The sequence below is a fragment of the Colius striatus genome, chromosome 17 (assembly GCF_028858725.1).
Source record: "Colius striatus isolate bColStr4 chromosome 17, bColStr4.1.hap1, whole genome shotgun sequence".
NCBI classification, from domain to species: domain Eukaryota; kingdom Metazoa; phylum Chordata; class Aves; order Coliiformes; family Coliidae; genus Colius; species Colius striatus.
Window position 1 is genome coordinate 6,030,681 of NC_084775.1, and position 18,729 is coordinate 6,049,409.

Here is an 18,729-nt window from a genome sequence, read left to right on the forward strand (position 1 = left end):
GCGGCCCGCCCCGCGCGGCCCCGCCCCGCGCTCCCATAGCTACCGGCGCGGCGGCGGCCATCTTGGCGGCGGCGCGATGAGCGGCTCGAAGGCGAGGGCGGCGGCGGCGGCGGCGGGGCCGGAGAAGAAGCCGCCGCCGGGCTCCGGGGGCCCGCTCAGCCGCCTGCGGGGCCGGCGCGGCTCGGCCGACTCGGCGCCGCGGCCGCCGTGGACCGAGTCCGAGCTGCTGGCCCTAGAGACCGTCCGGCCCGAGCACGTCCTGGGGCTGTGCCGGGTGACGGAGAGTGAGTGCGGGGCGGGACGGGAGCTGGGCAGCGCCGGGACGGGGCGCGCGGGCCGGCAGCGCTCGGCCGCGGTGCGGGGGCCCCAGCGCCCCGGCCGTCCTGCCTTGGCCGCGGCGGGGCCGGGGTGGCCCGTGGCGAGGGGCCGGCGGGGCCCGGGGCAGCGCTGCGGCCGCGGCGTGAGCGCGCTGCGCTCCTCCCTGCAGCCTGGGTACAGCTCCCGCTCCTCCCTGCAGCCTGGGTACAGCTCCCGCGAAGCTGGCGGTGTAGCTTTCCCTCTGGCTTGCCGTTCTGCTCCGGTCGCTTCCCTTTCTTGCCCTGCAGCCCGGCACCCAGCGTGCCTTTGTTTCTCCAGCCTCAGTTTTGCCCCGCTCTGATGGAGCTTCTGCAAAACAACTTGCAGTATGTGTCTTAACGAGCTGCAAAGAAATCCCTTTGGTAATTGATCAGAGACCTTTTGAAATACTACTGTATGTTTTCTCTCTCTTCTAGATTATTTATGCAAACCCGAGGACAACATTTACAACATTGACTTTACCAGGTTTAAGATCCGGGACCTCGAGACTGGAACGGTGCTGTTTGAAATTGCAAAGCCGTCTGCCTCGGGTATGTCCCGCTGACATAGCAGGGAGGCTGGAGACATGAGGAGCTGCAGTGCCAGACCCGTGCAAACCAGGCAGAAAGGTCCTTTCATATGTCCTAGTGGACAGAAGCCTCTCCTTTAAGCACTGGGCCGAGTTTACCTTTGCTGAGAAACGTGTTGTTGTAAAAACACAAAGTGGTTATCAGGAGATGGGGGAGCACTATCAGCTGCAGATCTTCTCTTGTTGGCTGGTTCTGGTACAGAGTTTCTTTCGTGTGCTTTGGCAGTTGTGAGGGGGGATATCCTGTGAGATTGAGGGTGGTTGCAGCTCTGGAGCCACCAAGGCTGCACCAGCTGTCATAGCAGATCTTTCCTTTATTGCTTGGTGCCAGTACAAGTCTCAGACCAATTGTTAGATACCATTCAGTGCTTGAGCAACAGCCAGCTTGTCCCGATACACCTGCTGGCCAGTGTTACCTTACACTGTTAGCACAATAACTCTGAGCTGGTGTGTTTCTAGAGCCAGATGAGGAAGATGAGGATGCCAGCAGTGAGCTGGACGCCAGCGCCGGCCGCTTTGTTCGGTACCAGTTCACCCCGGCCTTTCTGCGGCTGCGGACCGTAGGTGCAACGTGAGTATCAGCTCACAGAAAGGGGAAACCAGGTGTTTACAAAGTGTCTCATGACTGTTTGTAACAAAACTGGGTCAAATACTGGGAGAGCTCATCTTATGCTACAAATATCAGTCTCCCTTTCTGGAATGATTGGTTGGGTTCCTGTGCAGCCTCGGGCCTGAGGTTCTGTTTTTTCCCCAACAGAGGAGAGAGATATGTTGTCTTAGCTGCCTTTCCTCTGCTTTTTGCATACAGAGTGGAATTCACAGTGGGAGAGAAGCCAGTGTCAAACTTCCGAATGATTGAGAGGCATTACTTCCGAGATCGTTTGCTGAAGAACTTTGACTTTGATTTTGGCTTCTGCATCCCGAGTAGCAGGAACACATGTGAACACATTTATGAATTCCCTCAGCTCTCAGAAGACCTTAGTAAGTATCACCTTTCCCACAATGAGTTGTGTTTTGTTTGTGTATGTGTGCACATGCTCATTTTCTCCCTCTCTCTACTTGTGAAAGAGGTTGAGGCTGGGATGGGGAGGGACAGGAGTAAATAGATACAGGTTCCTGGTTTAATCTGTGTGCAGTCTTGACTGAATTACAGATTGGTGCTGCAGTTTCTCCTTTGAAAATGAGAGCCTGAGACAACCCGTGTTGTCAAGTCACAGGCTGCAAGAGCTGATCAGAGTCACAGGGCTCACATGCCTTACGCCTGTAGCCCAGAAGATAACAAAACCCTCAGAAAGGGTTCCCTTGGCAGCCACACAAGTGTTTTCAGCACAAACAGAACAGGCTGTTCTCTGAAAACTGTGGGTTTGGGCCTACCAAGGTCTCTGCAAATGCACATTGCACAGGGTGTGTGTGAGCTTAGGGGGTGGGTAAAGCCGGGCACATGGGTGCTGAGGTGCAGGAGGCACGGTGTCGGTACCCCTGAGCACATCTGGGCACTGCCACTCTTTGCAGCTTGCTGCCTCTCTGCTGCCAGAGGGGATGGCTGCTCTGCTCTAGTGGCAGCGCTCACAGTTTCTGAGGTTGCCTTGTGTGAGATTGCTCCATCCCTGTTTGCTTTTCACAGCACTTGTCCTGTGAATAGTAGGAATAGGAAGGGGCAGGCCAGAGCTTTTGAAGCTTGCTCAGTGGAGCAGTTTGCTTCTCCTGAGTAGGGCAGAATATTAGCCTGGTGAATGCAGCAGACTGGCAGAGTCCTTTTCAGTCTGACTTGTGCTGTCTGGTGGAGGCTTGAGTGTAACTGAGCCTTCTGTTTCAGTCCGTCTGATGGTAGAGAACCCGTACGAGACCCGCTCAGACAGCTTCTACTTTGTGGACAACAAGTTGATTATGCACAACAAGGCTGACTACGCTTACAACGGAGGACAGTAACCATCCTGTGTCCACTGGGTGCTGTGATGCTGGTAACCATTCCACATGTCCAGGAGTAGACTGGAGTTGCTGTCTCTTGCAACAAGGCTTCTTGCCAAATCTTTTCTCCTTGCATGAGGCTGAACACATGAAGCAAAGGCAACAGCTCATGAAAGGAAAGGAGATCTCCCTGTGACACTTCTCTCAACATACCCTTCTTCTCATTCTCTCTTTCTGGTTAGCTTCTGGTACCTTGGTTAGGTCATGGATCAGAGGCACCAGTAGAAAATTCTTGCTGTTACAGTCTTCACAGGTTGCACTTTCAGTGCTTCCACTCTTGGGTAATCACCCTCTTTTAAGAGGTCAGATTCTTTGAGTAAGCTATTTCTTAGCACAGAAATGTTACCCCTTCAGGTGGCCAGTGATGCCTCAAGAGCAGATCTCTTCTCTGAATAGATCATGTCTTTAGTGCACAGTCCTTTAGTTTGTAGCATGACCAACATTCCTCCTTAGGGTGTATCCCAATATTCCCCAGCAGGAAAGATAAAATAAGAGGCTTAATTCAGCTTCTAAGCAGTGCAGGAATCTTCCTCCTGCCTCCAGGGACCTGAGCTACCCCCAGAACAGTTTGATTTGTGTCTTACCAGAGATTTCAGTAGAGATAGGAGAAAAAAAGGGGCTTTATCCAGGTTGGTCATCAATAGCATGTCTGTCGGAGCTCTTGTGAGCAAATTGTTGCATTTTGGAGCTCAGAGGTCAAGCTTGGAGCTGAAGTTAATCTTGCTATATCTACCATTTCTTCTGCGTCTCTTTGTGTAGGAATTTTGTCTCTTGCTACAGAATGCATTGCTTGTCAGTCTAGCTGGGGTGGAGGGAAGGTGTCAGTCTAGTGGGGCTTAGTGGAAAAAGAGAGACAATGTGGAAAATCACTGGAAAACTGTGCAGGAAGCAGAGCTTCCTAGGCTTCTGTCTCTGTGCTTTTTAAACCTGAATGATCAGTCAGAGTGCTGGAAGGAGAGATGGGGGCGTTACCAGCTCATGTGCTTTGTTTCAGTTGAGATATTAGTAGCGAAAAGCTTCCCAGGTCAGATCCCTGGGTGTTGAGGGATTCTTATAGAGGGAGAATTTACATGATTCTCTTTTTAATTGGTGGAGTTCCCATCGCTGCTTTGCGTATTTAACTGCTTGCTGATGGTTTAGGAAGGTCCTCTGCCAAGTTAGTTACCTCCAGCCCAGAGGGTGTATTTCACAGCTGTGTTTGGGATGTGGCGATAGGAGATAGCAGTGGGAGGAGGAGACTGGTGTCTGCCCAGCAGCCATGCTGGGGCCCAGCTCCTTACCATGCAGAATCTCAGCTAACAAACCCCTTTTCTGCCTATTTTGCTGAGCCTGGCATCTTTCCTGTCCCCTCCCTGGACTGCTCAGTGTCTCTGGTACAAGGGAGTTGGGTTGTGTCTAGACCAGAGACCTTTGTTAGTATTAGTTCCGTTTCTTCCTTGGGACAGTTGAAACTTATGATACAGTTGATCACCTGTTGTGTTGAGTAAGATTCAGTGTAGTTTATGTTTTAGCAGGATAAAGTGGGGTGGGAATCACAGCCTGAAGCCTGTTCATGCACAGACAGCAACAGGAAGCCACTGCCTTTAGCTGGCAGACTGATGGTGTTGACTTTGGCATAGAGCATCAGATGGCATCGGGGTGAGCAGTGAGAGTGTGTGAGGTGGCAGCTGTGAAAGAATCTCCAGCTCTTGGGAAGATATTTAATGATGATTAACCACAACAAATGAGCTGTTCTGGGTGGAGCATTAATCATAGGCAACCACAACAAATGCCTTGGGAATGCAGAGGGGCAAGGTCTGCGTGGATCAAAGATGAGCAACAGTTGTGCCACCATCGATCCCCTCAACCATCTCCAGGGAGTTGTGTTGTTTCAGAATTAGAGTTGCTTCTGAGGTGCAGCCTGAGCTGCCTCCTGCAGGGATTGTCTGCAGAAGGCCTCGTGCTGTGCTAGCGAGGTGGGAAACCTTGGCTTTGCTGCAAGTTACTTGTGACAAGGCAGAAGTATTTGAAAGTGTGATTTGCATCCTGAAGCTTTCCCAGATGCTCAGGATAGTGTCTGAGGAGCCTTGCTAGTTACTCCCTGGGAAACTTTAGTGCTTTGAGATGAATTTGTGTGCAGTACAAATCCAGGTGCCTTTAAATGTTATTATTGTCACATTTTCTATGTGAAGCAACCTCTTGCTTTTCTTACAAGTATGATGAGCCTTATCAGTTTTCTGTGTCAGTGTGTAAAGGTTGTTAGAAGAAAGATGGACTGTAGCCAGAGCAATTACAGTACAGGCAAATGCCACTGTGTGTGAGGTGTTTGCAGTGTGAGCCCAGGGCAGTTGAGCCAGGGTGTTTGTAGGGGCAGAGGTGCCATCCAGCTGCTGCTCTGCCCAAGAGCACCCTGCCAAGTGTCAGTGAGGCATTTGGTGCTTACAGTCCTTACCTCTGCCAGCAGTGAGAATAAAAAAGGCACTGAAGCAGTTGCTTTCCCATTAGTGAATGTATCAGCTATCCAGCAATAAGAAAAGGAAGAGTGGAGGAACATGGAAAGACTTGCAGGCAGCAGTAGCACCCCTCACTTTGCAGCTTCATTTGTTTGCTTTGCCAGAGTAGAAGGTCTTTGCCCCAAAAGCATGCTGCAGAAAGCGAGTCCCTACAAGAGGGCAACCCAGCACTGAAAAAGCTGATTGTAATCCAAAAGGCAGGGATTTCCAAACTCCTGTGCCCCCTCAGCTGCTCCTGAGGTTGTCTTTTAGATATTTCTATAGTGTCTTCTCTTTGAGGCAGGGATGATTGTGTGCTTTAATGATGGGTCAAAGCTACTTGTGCCAGTGAGCTAGGAAGAAATTCCAGTGGGATCTCGTCAGGTAGATGCTCTGTCCCAGACAGGTGCTAAAGGCCACAGAGATGCTTTCAGTGTCCGTGGGCATTTGAGCAAGGGAAAAGGTATCTGTGCAGACAGCTTCTCTCAGGTTGTGTGCTGAGTTGGAATCACACTGTGTTCTATTCTAGCAAAAAAAAGGGACCAAACCCACAGACTAAAGCTTTCCAGTATTTGTTCTTATAGCCCCAGGACCTCTTTTTTTCACATTTTTGAGGCAAGTGCTTTGTATCTAAGCTGTCTGAGCAAGCTTCCTGGACAGCTGTTTTCATGACTGACTGAGGAATATGTATTGCAACTTGTGAAGGAAGGCTGTCCCTTGTGTGGACTGGCTACTGCTGTCCTCATCCTCCGTTCTTGGTAGGAAGTGTCTTCCTTTCCGTGTTTTCCCCAGGATTGTCAGTGTCTATTGCTGCAGGGAAGCAGGATTCTCCTCTCTGGTGCAAGAGGATGTTTATTCCACCTGTCTGAGGAAGAAAAATACAAGTGTTTAGAGGTCAGAAGTGAATGAGGAAGGTGGAGATGAGGCAGGAAGGTCTGAATGCGGTAACTCTGCTCAGTGTTCCATGCCATCCTCTTCGCTTTCCCGTCATCTTTCTCCCGCCCTGCTCCCTGTTCCATCGAGCTCCCAGCTGTGAGCCTGGCCCGGGCTCGGGTGCTGTTCTCGGACTCACCACTGCCGTGGCCCTGGAGCTTTACGCTGAGGACGAGCTGGGGGCAGCCACCGCCTCATCCACAACGGACACGAACCACCACCAGCAGCCGCCCGGCGCAGCCCGGAGCGGACTCGGACTCGTATCTCACACTGTGGCCTTGGGGGCTCGGCCGCGCTGTCCCCTGGGGGGCCCGGTGCCGCGGTATTTGTACAGACGTCGTTTTGTCACCAGCAATAGGAATAAACCGCCCTCCCGTTGGCAGCGCGGGGCTCGCGCCTGGCGCGGGGCGGGGCGGCGCGTGCGCGGCTGCGGGGCGTGCGGGGCGAGCAATGGCGGCGGCGCTGCTGGCGCGGCGCGGCGCCACCGGCGGTGAGCGGCTGCGGCGGGGGGTGCGGGGCGCGACCGGCGGTGAGCGGCTGCGGCGGGGGGTGCGGGGCGCGACCGGCGGTGAGCGGCTGCGGCGGGGGGTGCGGGGCGCGACCGGCGGTGAGCGGCTGCGGCGGGGGGTGCGGGGCGCGACCGGCGGTGAGCGGCTGCGGCGGGGGGTGCGGGGCGCGACCGGCGGTGAGCGGCTGCGGCGGGGGGTGCGGGGCGCCACCGGCGGTGAGGGGCCGCGGCGGGGGGTGCGGGGCGCCACCGGCGGTGAGCGGCTGCGGCGGGGGGTGCGGGGCGCCACCGGCCGTGAGCGGCTGCGGCGGGGGGTGCGGGGCGCCACCGGCCGTGAGCGGCTGCGGCGGGGGGTGCGGGGCGCCACCGGCGGTGAGCGGCTGCGGCGGGGGGTGCGGGGCGCGACCGGCCGTGAGGGGCCGCTGCGGGGGGGGGGGGGCGGTGCGGGGCGCCGGTGTCCTTCGGGGCTGGACGTAGGGGAGAAGTGTTCCTCCCAGACAGGGCCCCCGCCGGCAGCTCCGCGCGGGGCCCGCCCGGGTCGGTTTCCGCCCCGTCCCGCGGGCGCGGAGGGCGACAGCGCCGTTACCGCTTCCCGCAGCTGCGGCCGTGGGGCGCCTGCGCCGGCTGCACACTGTGTACGACACGGTCGAGCTGCCCGAGACGCACCAGATGCTGCGTCAGACCTGCCGCGACTTCGCCGAGAAGGAGCTGATGCCGCTGGCCGCGCAGCTGGACAGGGAGCACCGCTTCCCGGCCGAGCAGGTGCGGGCGGCCCCGCCGGGCTCCCCGGAGCGCCGGGGCCCGCGGCAGGCTCTGCCCTGCCTTAGTGCAACCGTTCTCTGGCTTAGGACAACTTTGTAAGCTTAGACCAGCTTCTGTCGGAGGTGTTTGTGTGTGGAGGTTGTCCCGGCCGCAGCACGTTGAGCTGTTTACCGTGCATCTGGCTTTAGGACCGTTGGGTTTTCAGTGCTCTCACCGACTTTCCTGTGGGTTGTAATGTCACTGGTCTAGCAAATCAGTGAAATAATTTTATAGGCTGCACGTAGCCATAAGCCATAAACCAGGTTATAGTGAGGAAGTGTAGATGAGCTGAGCGCATTTCAGATGGCAGGTCGGGAGATCAGAGCTGTGTGTCGGGCATCCTCAGAGGCTGTAAGCAAACTGAGGTTCCATGACTGGAGGAAAGCAGCAGACGAACAGCACGTTCTGTGCTGTGTCAGGCAGAATCACTCACCTGGCTCATTGCAAGGAAATACTAAGCTCCAGAAAAACATGCACTGTTAACAGCCAAATGGCTCTGAGCAGGCACAGTCAGGTGTGTGGGCTTTGTCCTCTTAAGGAGGCAGGAAGAGAGCCAGAAATGTCATACTCCAAGGAATTCTTATCTGAGAATTTTATGTTAGATTCTGAGTCTTTTTGTTTGCAGGTGTTAGGGAAGAGTCCAGCGTTAGCAGGGTTTATGAAGGCAATATCCATAGAACTAGTTTCTGCCTCTGTGCAGCCTCTGCGTTTGACATGAAGGACGAGTGTGTTGGGTGCTAGAAAGGAGGGAAACTAGTTCTGTAAAGGTCCCTCTTGAAGCAAGCAGAGGCTGGCAACAGCTTATTTCTGCAGCACCAGGAGCTTGACATCTTAAACGTAAAACCAGAGGAAAGTTTGTTTTTTCTCTTGTATGTTGCCAAACGTTAACAAGAGAGCTGGAGTGAGACAGTCAGTGCTCGGAGGTGCTGCTGGTGAGGAAGGCACAGGCCAAGCTGAGGACCTGGGAGTGGGGTAATGTGGAGTGTAACCAGCCATTACATTCCCTGCAGAGCGAGACCTGGTTTGAATGGGAATGAAAAAAAATCACCTTCTTGCAAACTGTTCTGTGGGTCATTGATTCTGTAACATTCTTTCCTTGTGCAGCCCTAGGCTGAAGCTCAGCAGACTCAAAGGTAAAGCTCCAATGATTTTATCAGCTAGATTTCCCAGTGAGAGCTTCCAACTGACAGGAGACATGGGAGGGGAAAAGCTTTGGTGGGAGGCTGGGGAGGTGCTGGTAGGATTGTGTGTCCCTATTCCACCTTCCCAAGGCTGCTCCTGTCCTGGTACTGAACAGAGCTCCTTCCGTGAGCAAGAGCCTTGTCTCAGGCAGCAGTGGCTGCGGACGGCTCTTGCTGGAGCCCCCGGGACATGGGGACACAGCGGTCTGTACAGAGTCCTGTGTCACCAGGAGTTGGGTGCATCTCTTCCTCCTGATGTGGCCCTGCCCTGCCCCACCGTCACCTCCCCATGTGTGCGCGTGCCTGCGGGATGGTGCAGAGGGTCTCACTGCCCTGTTCCCTGCCTGCAGGTGAAGAAGATGGGGGGCTTGGGGCTGCTGGCCATGGACGTGCCGGAGCAGTACAAGGGAGCAGGCCTCGACTACCTGGCCTATTCCATCGCTGTGGAGGAGATCAGCAGGGGCTGTGCCTCCACCGGCGTCATCATGAGCGTCAACAACGTGAGGGATGGGCCTGGAACTGGGGCTGGCGGAGGGGGATCTGCTCCTGTGCCGGGCTCTGGTGTGGTGGAGAGCACAGACATTCTGTCCAGAGCCAGGCACCAGAGCTGGGGAAGGGGCTGAGGGAATGGGGGTGTTCAGCCTGGAGAAGAGGAGGCTGAGAGGAGACAGGAGCACTCTCTGCAATGCCCTGACAGGAGGGTGTAGGAAGTTGGGGGTCAGTCTCTGCTCCCCAGTAATGACAAGAGCAAATGGGCTCAAGTTGGCCCAGGGGAGGTTGAGGTTGGAGCTGAGGCAGAACTGTTTCCCTGAGAGGGGTGTCAGCCCCTGTGCCAGGCTGCCCAGGGAGCTGGGGGAGTGCCCAGCCCTGGAGGGATCCCAAAGCTGTGGAGCCTCAGCTGAGGGCCACGGGTCAGTGGTGGGCTTGGTGGGGTGAGGGGAAGGCTGAGACTGCAGCAGCTTAAAAGGCTTTTGCAACCAAAATGATTCTAGGATTCAGGCAGGTACTGGATTGCCTGTAGCTTCAATAGGCACTAACTCAATTCTCATTTCTTCAAGTCTCTGTATTTAGGGCCAATACTCAAGTTTGGCTCCGAAGAACAGAAGCACAAGTGGATCGCTCCCTTCACCGGCGGGGATAAAATTGGGTGCTTTGCCCTTAGTGAACCAGGTGATGTGACTGTTGCCATTCCCCTTGTAAAGGACATGGGGCAACTTCTTTCCATAGGGTTAGGGTGGACTTTAGGCCTGTGACTCTTGAGAAAAGGTGGTTTATAGCAATTCTGAGTAAATGAACTCTCAGTGCCCAAGGCATTAACTACCATCCCACAGCCCATGCCGAAGTTTCCTCTCCTCCTGTGTGAGTGGAGCTCTGGAGACGGACACAGGCACGCGAGCCTTCTGTGCACCTTCCCCCTTGCTGCCTGGGTCCCGTGGGAGGACAGTGCTGCTGCGCCCGCAGCTGCAGGGGCCGTGAGCTGCCGGGGGGTGGGTTTGTGCCCTGGCCTGTCAGCCATCGCCTGAGTTGTGCTGGCTGGTGCCTCGCGCAGGGAACGGCAGCGACGCAGGCGCGGCGGCGACGGTGGCGCGGCTGGACGGGGAGCACTGGGTGCTGAACGGCACCAAGGCCTGGATCACCAACGCCTGGGACGCCTCGGCCGCCGTCGTCTTCGCCACCACGGATAAATCCCTGAAGCACAGGGTGAGCTCGCTGGGGCCTGGCAGGAGGCAGTGAGGGAGCTGTGCAGGAGCAGCGCTGCGAGAAGGCTCTGGGCGTGCTGTGTTTAGCACCATGCTGCCATTGAGCACAGGAGGGGCTGACGTGCACTGGCTTTGTCCAGTCTCAGCTCTCCCCTCCCTTCTCCTGGTTACCCAGCTGTGGCTTCTCCGAAAAACCTTTGGAGGAAGCTTGTTGGCAGCCAGGTAAGTGGGAACTTGGCACCATTCCTAAGAGATTGGTTCTCCTTGCAGGGCATTAGTGCCTTCCTGGTTCCCATGCCGACAGCTGGCCTGTCACTGGGGAAGAAGGAAGACAAGCTGGGAATCCGAGCCTCCTCCACTGCCAACCTGATATTTGAGGACTGTCGGATCCCCAAGGAGAACCTGCTGGGGCAGCTGGGAATGGGCTTCAAGATCGCCATGGTGAGAGGTGGCTCGGGCTGCAGCGGGTGCTGGGTGATGCCAGAGTTCCCAGACATGTTTCCAAAAGCATTTTCAGACTTGAGATGGCTTTGGTGGGAACCACCAGTGTAATCTGCTCCGTGTAACAGGAAGCAGGAATCACTCGTAGCCTCTGATGCCAGAGATCCCTGGCAGCTCTGCTGCTGTCGCTTCTCAGAGAGCAATGCTGATGCCACTGAGGTGCTCAGCAGAGGTGGGGTATTTTACAGCCCTCAGTCTCTCCAGTTTCTACCTATAGATGAAGGGGAAAACGTGGCATTTTCCCTAAATATTGTGGCAGAGGAGAGCTGTCCTGGAGGCCCAGAACAACCTTTAGACAGTGGTTAAAGGCGGGTGAAATCCCGCGTGACTGCTGAGGAGGAGCCAGGCAGCTGCAGCGCAGCCCCTGCAGCGACCGCTGCCCCGGGAAGGGGTCAGCACTCCAGGAAGCGGCGGTTGTTCTTGCTGTAGAGGCAAAAAACTGTTGGGCTGACTTTGGAAAAGGCAGAGCTCCCTGGACAACAGCCCATTCCATTATGGGCACGGCTAAAAGCACCTGCCGTCACCAGCCACGTCTGTGTGACACAGCCCAGGACTCTGCCGAAGCCTTGCAGGGGATTCCTGCTGTGCAGAGAGGAGCAGAGACAAGCCTGATGGGCAGGCGGGAGAGGTCACTGAGGTTACTGACTCGACTCATTGGGCATTTTGAAAGATGCTGCTTTTGGTGAGTGCAGTAGTGAGGAGGGCAAAGAGGAAAAGTGAGCAGATTGTCGTTTTTCTGTTTGTCAGCTATGAAGTCAGCTGCACCGTGAGCCAGGGCTCTACCTGAAGGGCCCTTTTCAGTCCCTGCAGATGCTCCTCATCCTGCTGTTTACTTTGCACCCCCTCTTTTTTATTTCCCCAGCTAAGAAGCAGTCCCTCTCCTTTCTGCTTTCCTTCTCAGACCCCTGGCCTCTCTCTGCAGTGCCAGACTTTATAGCTCTCTGTTCCTGCATAGCCAGGAACATTCTCAATCACAGTCTGTGACCAGAGGCTGCAGCAGCTCCCCAGCACGATCAGCAAGGCAGGGGGCTGGTTTGATCAAGGATGACTTGACTCAACACATGGGGTTTGTGTCTTTGTCAGCAAACCCTGGATGGAGGAAGGATTGGTATTGCCTCGCAGGCTCTGGGAATAGCACAGGCAGCTCTGGACTGTGCTGTGGATTACGCTGAGAAGAGGATGGCCTTTGGGTCACCCATCACAAAGCTACAGGCGGTGCAGGTGCGTGTTGGGCACAGGGGTGCTGCAGACGCTGCTGGCGGTGGGCTGGAGTGGACAGGGGGATAATTGCTGTTCCCAACCCCTGTTACTGTGGGGTGGGGGGTGCTCCTCCTGGGGCCAGCCTGGCCAGGGGGCTGCGTGGGCCTCAGCAGGACAGGCGGGTGCTGTCGTTGCAGTTCAAGCTGGCAGACATGGCCGTGGCGCTGGAGGCTGCACGTCTGCTCACCTGGAGAGCTGCCATGCTGAAGGACAACGGGAAGCCCTTCACAAAGGTACTGTAGCTTTGCCTTTGTGCAGCAGGGAGGGCAGGGGCCCCGGGGGCTAGCACCCGGCTGGGCCCAGGAATGCTTTAGCCAGGGGTGGTCACTGTCAGCTGGCACCAGCTCTCGGCCTTGTCCTCTGCACAGCTGCTCTCCGAGCCTTCAAACTCCTTCTGCACGGGAGATGTTCTTTTTTTGTGCTAGCTGCACCCTCAGTGATGTTTTCCTTCCCCAAAGGAAGCGGCGATGGCCAAACTGGCTGCATCAGAAGCTGCTACAGCCATTGCTCATCAGGTAACTGCTGCAGCTGGCATCTCTGATACACACTGTGAGGGAGGGGGCGTGTGGGTCACCCAAGTGCTTGGGGAAGGGGGGTGGAATTTACCAGACTTCAAAAAAAAAACCCCAACCTACCCTGTCTGGGAGTGTGGAAGGATGTGGGCTGGGCAGGGAGGTATGCTGGCCTGGCACAGTGCCATCATTGTGGGCCTCTTGTACCTGCTGCTGTCCAGAGCAGGGTCAAGGTTTTGAGAGAGGGAGCACGGCTGCACCAGTCAGGGGGACCAGTAAGGCTGCAGGAGTGAGAAATGGAGCAAGGCCTCTGCTGTCTGCATTTATTTTCCCATGTCCTTAAGAGAAGTGGCGTAGCTGAACATGGATCACTGACAAATACCACTGCAGTGGTTCATTCTCTGTCTCATCAGTGTTGCATTTACCCAGTGCAAATCCTGTTTATACCCCTGATTGCAAGCAGGCTGCGCTCATCCCCAGGGGTGGGGGTGGCATGAGCTCTTTGTAAGTGGCTCTGTGCTCTAGAAAACAAAGTCCTTGCCCTTGCTTGCTCACCTGCTGCCTGTGTTTCAGGCCATCCAGATCCTGGGGGGGATGGGCTACGTGACGGAGATGCCGGCAGAGCGGCACTACCGCGACGCGCGCATCACCGAGATCTACGAGGGGACCAGTGAGATCCAGAGACTGGTGATAGCGGGGCAGCTGCTGAAGGCCTATCGCAGCTGAGGGCTCTGCCAGAGTCAGACCCTGCCCCACAGGGCCTCAGCACGCTGCCCAGCAGCGAGCCAGGCTGGGCCCTCGGGGTGAGGCCGCTGAAGTTTTGCCTCTGCAATGAGTAACTGACTCTTGTTCAATGTGCTGATTCTGCTTTGGCCAAAGCACGGCGGGTGGGAGCCGTGTGGAGGTGTGTAAGGGGGACTGTGAGGGCAGGAGGGAGGAGGCAGCCTGGGCTTGGACAGGAGCGTAGGTCTTTTCCTAAACTGGGCTTTGGGTCAGTTTGGTAGCAGCAAAGTGGCTGTTGGCCAGCAGCTGTCCTTGGGCATGTCCCCAGCAGCTGTCCTTGGGCTGCAAAGGTTTGTTGCTCCATGGCACCGGAGAAGCCGTCGGAGGCGGCGGGACGCAGCCCTGGGCCCCATCCTGCTGCAGGGGACCCCACCTCTGCTGCCCAGGCTGAGGAGTTCCAGTGGGAGGCCGAGGGCACCTCGCAGGCAGCCAGCAGGTCATGGGTGTCGCTGCACAGAGGCTCCTCTGTGGCTGCTCCCTGGGTAGTGATGAAAACCAAGGTCAGGCCTCCCCTCGCTCTTGGCCAGCTGAGCCCGGCAGCATCCTCCCTCAGCCACTTACTGAGGGAGCTGTAAAAGCAAAGGACACAAAAGCTGCAACATCTCAGGCTGGTTTAAAAAATAAACCCCACCAAAACCCTCTGCTCCCAAAGCTGCTTCAGCTCCAGCAACTACCCCAGAGGAAAGGAAGTGCATGAAGTGGCAGTGACAGCCTTGGACAACAAGGAGCAAAGGCACAGACGACACAGAAAGCCTTACCAGGAAGCTTTATCAGTAGCACATATCCTCAATCAGTTATCCTTGGCAAGACATTAACTTCTAGAAGAATCAACAGCCAAGAGAAAAGCTCTGAACTTGGGAAAAGATGGAGAGGATGAAGAAGGGCCTGTCCCTTGTCCCAAGGATGGATGCACGAGAGGTAAATGGTTCTTTTCCCGTGGTGCTGTTAATTTAGGTTTGTGTGGAAAGAAACACAGCAGGATTCTATTGCACATAAGAGAGAAGACAAATAAACCTGATTTAAAAGGGCTACCGGTCCCCACTTTTTTTTAATGCAAATGTGAATTAATTTAGAATCTTTTCCTGCAGTCCCAGCCCCAGCAGCAGCCCCTGGGCCTCTGGCAGCAACACCCTCGGCTTCGGGCACAGGGCGGCTCGGGCCAGCTCTATCTTCCCTTCACAGGTCGCTAGAGGGCAACTGCATGTTGCGACAGCGTCCTCAAGGCTCAGCTTTCTCCTCGGTGCTCTCCCAAACCTACAGATTAACACACACCGAGCCAGGCACTGCAGCCACTGTGGTATTAATACTGGGAAACCATTCCCGACTATAGAGGGCTTCTAGGAGAGACAGAGACTCTTGCAGTGTGATTTCAGCTCCTGTCGGTGATTTGATGATTGCTGAAGGCTTATTTCTAAGCTTGCGTAGGAGAAGGTGATTATTATTTTTCAGATCTTTCTCCTTGCAGCAGGCAGCCAGAGCAGGAGCTGCAGGAAGTGAGGGCTGCAGGAATGCAGTTACTGTTCAGTGCTTGTCTCCACTGCCCTGGCCTTGCTGCACTCCCTGAGCTGCTCCTGACCTCTGAGCTGCTCTCCCCTACCACCAGTACTTTCAGACTGCTCCTCCTCAGCACCACACCTCCATCTACCAGCTCTACACACTCCACATGCTCCAGGGCAGAGCCAATGCCAGCAGTGCCAGGGCCCCTGTGCCCACCCCCCGGCTGAGCCACGGGGCAGCTGCTGCACTCGGACCTGCGTGAGCCTGGGAACATGCACCACAGCCCCTGGGCATCTGCAGCACAGGAGATGGAGCAGCAGCGTCACCTAATCACACCACCTGCCCTTGGAGAGCCTCCTGCTGGGCCTGAGACCAGGCCTGGGCCTGGGGCCTCAGGAGCTCTGGCAGCAGCAGCTGCCCTGGCCCACAGGCACGGGCCTGCCAGAGCCACCGCACCTAGCACAGGTCAGCACCCGCCTGCATAGTACAGAAACTCCCTGCTGTGCAGCACACGAGTCGCAGTCCTGAGCCTGGGACACCTTTGGGTCCTTCACTACCTGAGTTCCCTTTTGTTGCTGCCTAAAAACATGGCATAAGGGTGCAAAGGCTCTCAGCAAAAGCGTTCCTGTGCCCACGCCCAGCTCAGGGCCGTGGGGTGAGCAAAGCTCATCCCAGAGCACTGAGCTGGAGCTTGTCTGAGAGCAGGAGAATGAGAGCCAATGCTGCTGCTGGCTGGGAGAAGTTTGGCTGTAACACATGGCTGCTCCTCAGGGCTGTTACAGGAGGGAACTGCTGAAAGCACAAAACACAACTTCAGCAGCGTTGTGGCAGCTGACCCACAGCCCTGGCCCACAGCCCTGACCCACAGCCCTGGCCCACAGCCCTGGCTGGGCTGCACAGGGGCAGCCACAGACTGGCCCAGAACAAGTGCAGCCACAGGTTTTTATCACTTTACAAACTCAGCCAGCATTGCAAAGTTGGAGCACTGAAATGGGAAAATCAGGTAATCTGTAAATTAGAAGGGGAAGGAGATGAGCCCCAGGGTGAGTTTTGCCCCACAGTGCTCCAGGTGTACATCATCCTGGTTCCGAGGCAGACCCCTGAGGAGCCCTTCCTGGAGCCCCTTCTTGGCAAACACACTCCCCGTTATGAGGAGTTACCCCCTCTGCCCTCACCTTAGATTTGAGCTCACAGCCTCTTCATGTGAGTTCCCAACAGACTAAAGGAAGAGAGGAGTTGTCCTGAGCTGTCACAGTGCAATACCCACAGGTGAGAAGTACTTCCCCGTTCCCAGGGAGCGCAGCCATGACCATGCCCTTGGCACAGCCCCAACACAGACCAAGAGCTGCCCCATGTCTGATCCCCTTCTGAAAAGCATCACCTGCACAGCAGGAGGGGCCTTACAGGACTCCACTGAAATGGCTGCAGAAGTGCTGTCACATCAGAGTGGGCTTTCCTGACTGTTATCTGTAAGAAAAATAAGGCAAATTATTTGCATTTGAAATGAAAACACTTTTGCCTAAGCTGAGAGTCCTCACATACAGAGCTGGCAACAGCCACCCACTCAGGTTATGCTGGGCTCTTGGAAAGCTTGCCAGATTGGTAAGGCATTCTGCAGTGAAAAAATGGAACACCTTTAAGGATGGACAGGAAGAGGAACTGGAATGAAGCATGACAGGCTTTGAGTTGAATGAAAAACAGTTTGCTACTGAGCTACAAATTAATTTCAAATTCCACTCACTGCTGGGGTAAAAAAACACCTGGGAGCTCTCCCTGCATTTCCCCTTCCAAAGCAGCCACTCGACCACCACCATTCCCCAACTGCCTCGGTGCCTCCTCCCCCTTGCACAGAAGAGCCCGACCTGCTCAGCTCAGCACCAGGCTCCTGAGGGTCACCCGGCTGCAGCTGCAGCAGCTTCCTGGGTGCTCTGGCTCCCGGCACACCTCACCCGTTCTGGCTGTGGCCAGACCACCCCAGCTCACTTCTGAGCTCAGGATGTTTGCAAGGTAATTCTTGTGTAACCTCAGAGAGCTTTCAAAATACACAAAGGACCGTTTCTAAGCCGGCTGCTCCTGAAGACACAGCGGCAAAGCGACTCCAGCCCGCAGGTTGGCACCTGCCAATTCTGGCCCGTGGCCTGGCCAGGCCCATCGTGCTTTGCTCTGAACACACTCATCTGTCACTATTTTGCCAGCAGCCCACACAAAGGCTTCTGTTGGGCAAACGATGACTAACAGATTTTTTCCAGGGGGCAGGCAGGTGGTTGCTGGCCTCAGCACAGGGCCGGGAGGTTACTGAAGAGTTTAACAAAATGCTGAAAGATGAAGCACCAAAGTCCTTTCCCTGCAGCTGCTGCTCATCCCTGCAGGGGCCACCGATGCCTCCCAGCCCCACATTCGCCCTCCAACACCTCCCAGCCCCATTTTTGCCCCTGGCAGTTGCTCCCAGGTGCTGCCTGTGCGGTCAGACACAGTTCATGCTCTTACCTCAGTGGGAGCCCGAAGGTCACGGTGTGCAGGAGGCCAATACAGCTGAGGAAGGCAGGCCAAGATTCCTCTGGAAAGCTAAATTAGTTCTTATTAAGCATTTGTCAATTAGCACTCCTAGAACCTTTACCCAGAATGCTTTTTACATGTACAACATCATTCCCAGACATGTCTTCCTGCCAGAGCCTGAAAAATACCACTGCAAACCAGAGAAGGACCTTTGATCTTAATTCCAAAGGCAGGAGGGAACTCCTAAGAAGCTGAAAGCACCCGAGGTCTGTGCTGCTGGCAGGTGGGTGGATGGGCTGGGAACATAAAGCAGTAGCAAACCAGATCTAAAAATGTTATTCCAACTGTTTGGAACCTCTAGGGGAGAAAACAACCAAAGAAGTGTCTATTTTCTCTCCCTGGATATCATCACCAGTATCTCATTTGCCTTGCTTTTGTCCCAGGCTGCCCCCATGGCTAGGGCCTCATCAAGGCCTCTGACCAGCAAAAGCAGGGTTTGGATCAAAATCTAGTTACTCTGTTAGCAAGTGAGAGTTACCTGACCCTGAGCACTGCAGGCAAATGCTGGAGGAAAGGTTTCCAACTCAGGGAAAGATGCCAGCTGGGGGGAAAAAAATAAATGTTAACTAAAGTCAGAGCAGCTCCCAGCACACCTCCCCCCAGCCCTGACATCTCAGAGCCCTCCCACAACCAGCAGCAGAGCCCCCTGGGAGAAGGGGAAGACATTCATTAATGGCAGCACACATGGGTGGACAAAATCATCTGCCAGGACAAAATTATCTGGTCTGAGGGAGCAGAAAGGAGCAGCCACCCTGCTCAGGTGCCGGGCGTTGCTCGCTCAGGTCATTCCCAAACAGGCACCAGCATCTGTCAAACATGAGCCACAAGCTCAGGGAGAGGCTCCCCAGTCCCCAATCAGCAGCATATTTTAAAGGAAAAAAAGTTCTGGTTACCTCAGGGAAACGTTTCAGCCAATAAAACAAAGAGACCTGGAACTGCTGGCTTAGGAAAACGTAACAAACACATTTTAACAGGTTACAGGTACAAACCAGGAACACACAAACTCCAACCAGGCACAACAGCAAAGGACACCTTTCTTTTTCTTTTTCTTTTTTCCTTTTTTTTTGTTTCCTTCAGGGGCAGGGCCATGGGAAGTACAGCACGGATGGAACAGAATGCAAAATACAAAAAAA

The 18,729-nt window shown here is 55.2% G+C and overlaps 2 protein-coding genes across 5 annotated transcripts; both read left to right on the forward strand.

Annotated features, from left to right (window-relative positions):
* The first annotated feature begins 67 nt into the window (after nucleotides 1-67).
* On the forward strand, nucleotides 68-6,679 carry UNC119B (unc-119 lipid binding chaperone B). The gene is made up of 5 exons (XM_062010365.1): nucleotides 68-284; nucleotides 774-887; nucleotides 1,385-1,496; nucleotides 1,734-1,906; nucleotides 2,742-6,679. Exons 1-5 carry the CDS (start codon nucleotides 77-79, stop codon nucleotides 2,852-2,854), a joined length of 720 nt encoding a protein of 239 aa, XP_061866349.1. The 5' UTR covers nucleotides 68-76; the 3' UTR covers nucleotides 2,855-6,679.
* Nucleotides 6,680-6,742: 63 nt separating this feature from the next.
* On the forward strand, nucleotides 6,743-14,571 carry ACADS (acyl-CoA dehydrogenase short chain). Of its 4 annotated transcripts, none has more exons than XM_062010369.1 (10): nucleotides 6,743-6,787; nucleotides 7,404-7,567; nucleotides 9,138-9,287; nucleotides 9,846-9,957; nucleotides 10,337-10,488; nucleotides 10,758-10,928; nucleotides 12,072-12,209; nucleotides 12,386-12,481; nucleotides 12,707-12,763; nucleotides 13,334-14,571. In XM_062010369.1, the coding sequence occupies exons 1-10, from the start codon at nucleotides 6,748-6,750 to the stop codon at nucleotides 13,484-13,486; spliced, it is 1,233 nt and encodes a 410-aa protein (XP_061866353.1). In that variant the 5' UTR covers nucleotides 6,743-6,747; the 3' UTR covers nucleotides 13,487-14,571. The 4 variants fall into 4 exon arrangements, with proteins under 4 accessions (XP_061866353.1, XP_061866351.1, XP_061866352.1 ...); XM_062010370.1 differs by lacking the exon at nucleotides 6,743-6,787 and adding an exon at nucleotides 8,711-8,739 and having other exon boundaries at nucleotides 7,504-7,567; XM_062010367.1 differs by lacking the exon at nucleotides 6,743-6,787 and having other exon boundaries at nucleotides 7,474-9,287.
* The last annotated feature ends 4,158 nt before the right edge of the window (nucleotides 14,572-18,729 follow it).

Coding starts and splice junctions, on each gene's coding strand:
- ACADS (XM_062010367.1), top strand. CDS start 8,751: ATGATTTTATCAGCTAGATTTCCCAGTGAGAGCTTCCAACTGACAGGA. Junction 9,288..9,845: donor TCATCATGAGCGTCAACAAC/GTGAGGGATGGG, acceptor CATTTCTTCAAG/TCTCTGTATTTAGGGCCAAT. Junction 10,489..10,757: donor ATAAATCCCTGAAGCACAGG/GTGAGCTCGCTG, acceptor TTCTCCTTGCAG/GGCATTAGTGCCTTCCTGGT.
- UNC119B (XM_062010365.1), top strand. CDS start 77: ATGAGCGGCTCGAAGGCGAGGGCGGCGGCGGCGGCGGCGGGGCCGGAG. Junction 285..773: donor GCTGTGCCGGGTGACGGAGA/GTGAGTGCGGGG, acceptor TCTCTCTTCTAG/ATTATTTATGCAAACCCGAG. Junction 888..1,384: donor TGCAAAGCCGTCTGCCTCGG/GTATGTCCCGCT, acceptor GTGTGTTTCTAG/AGCCAGATGAGGAAGATGAG.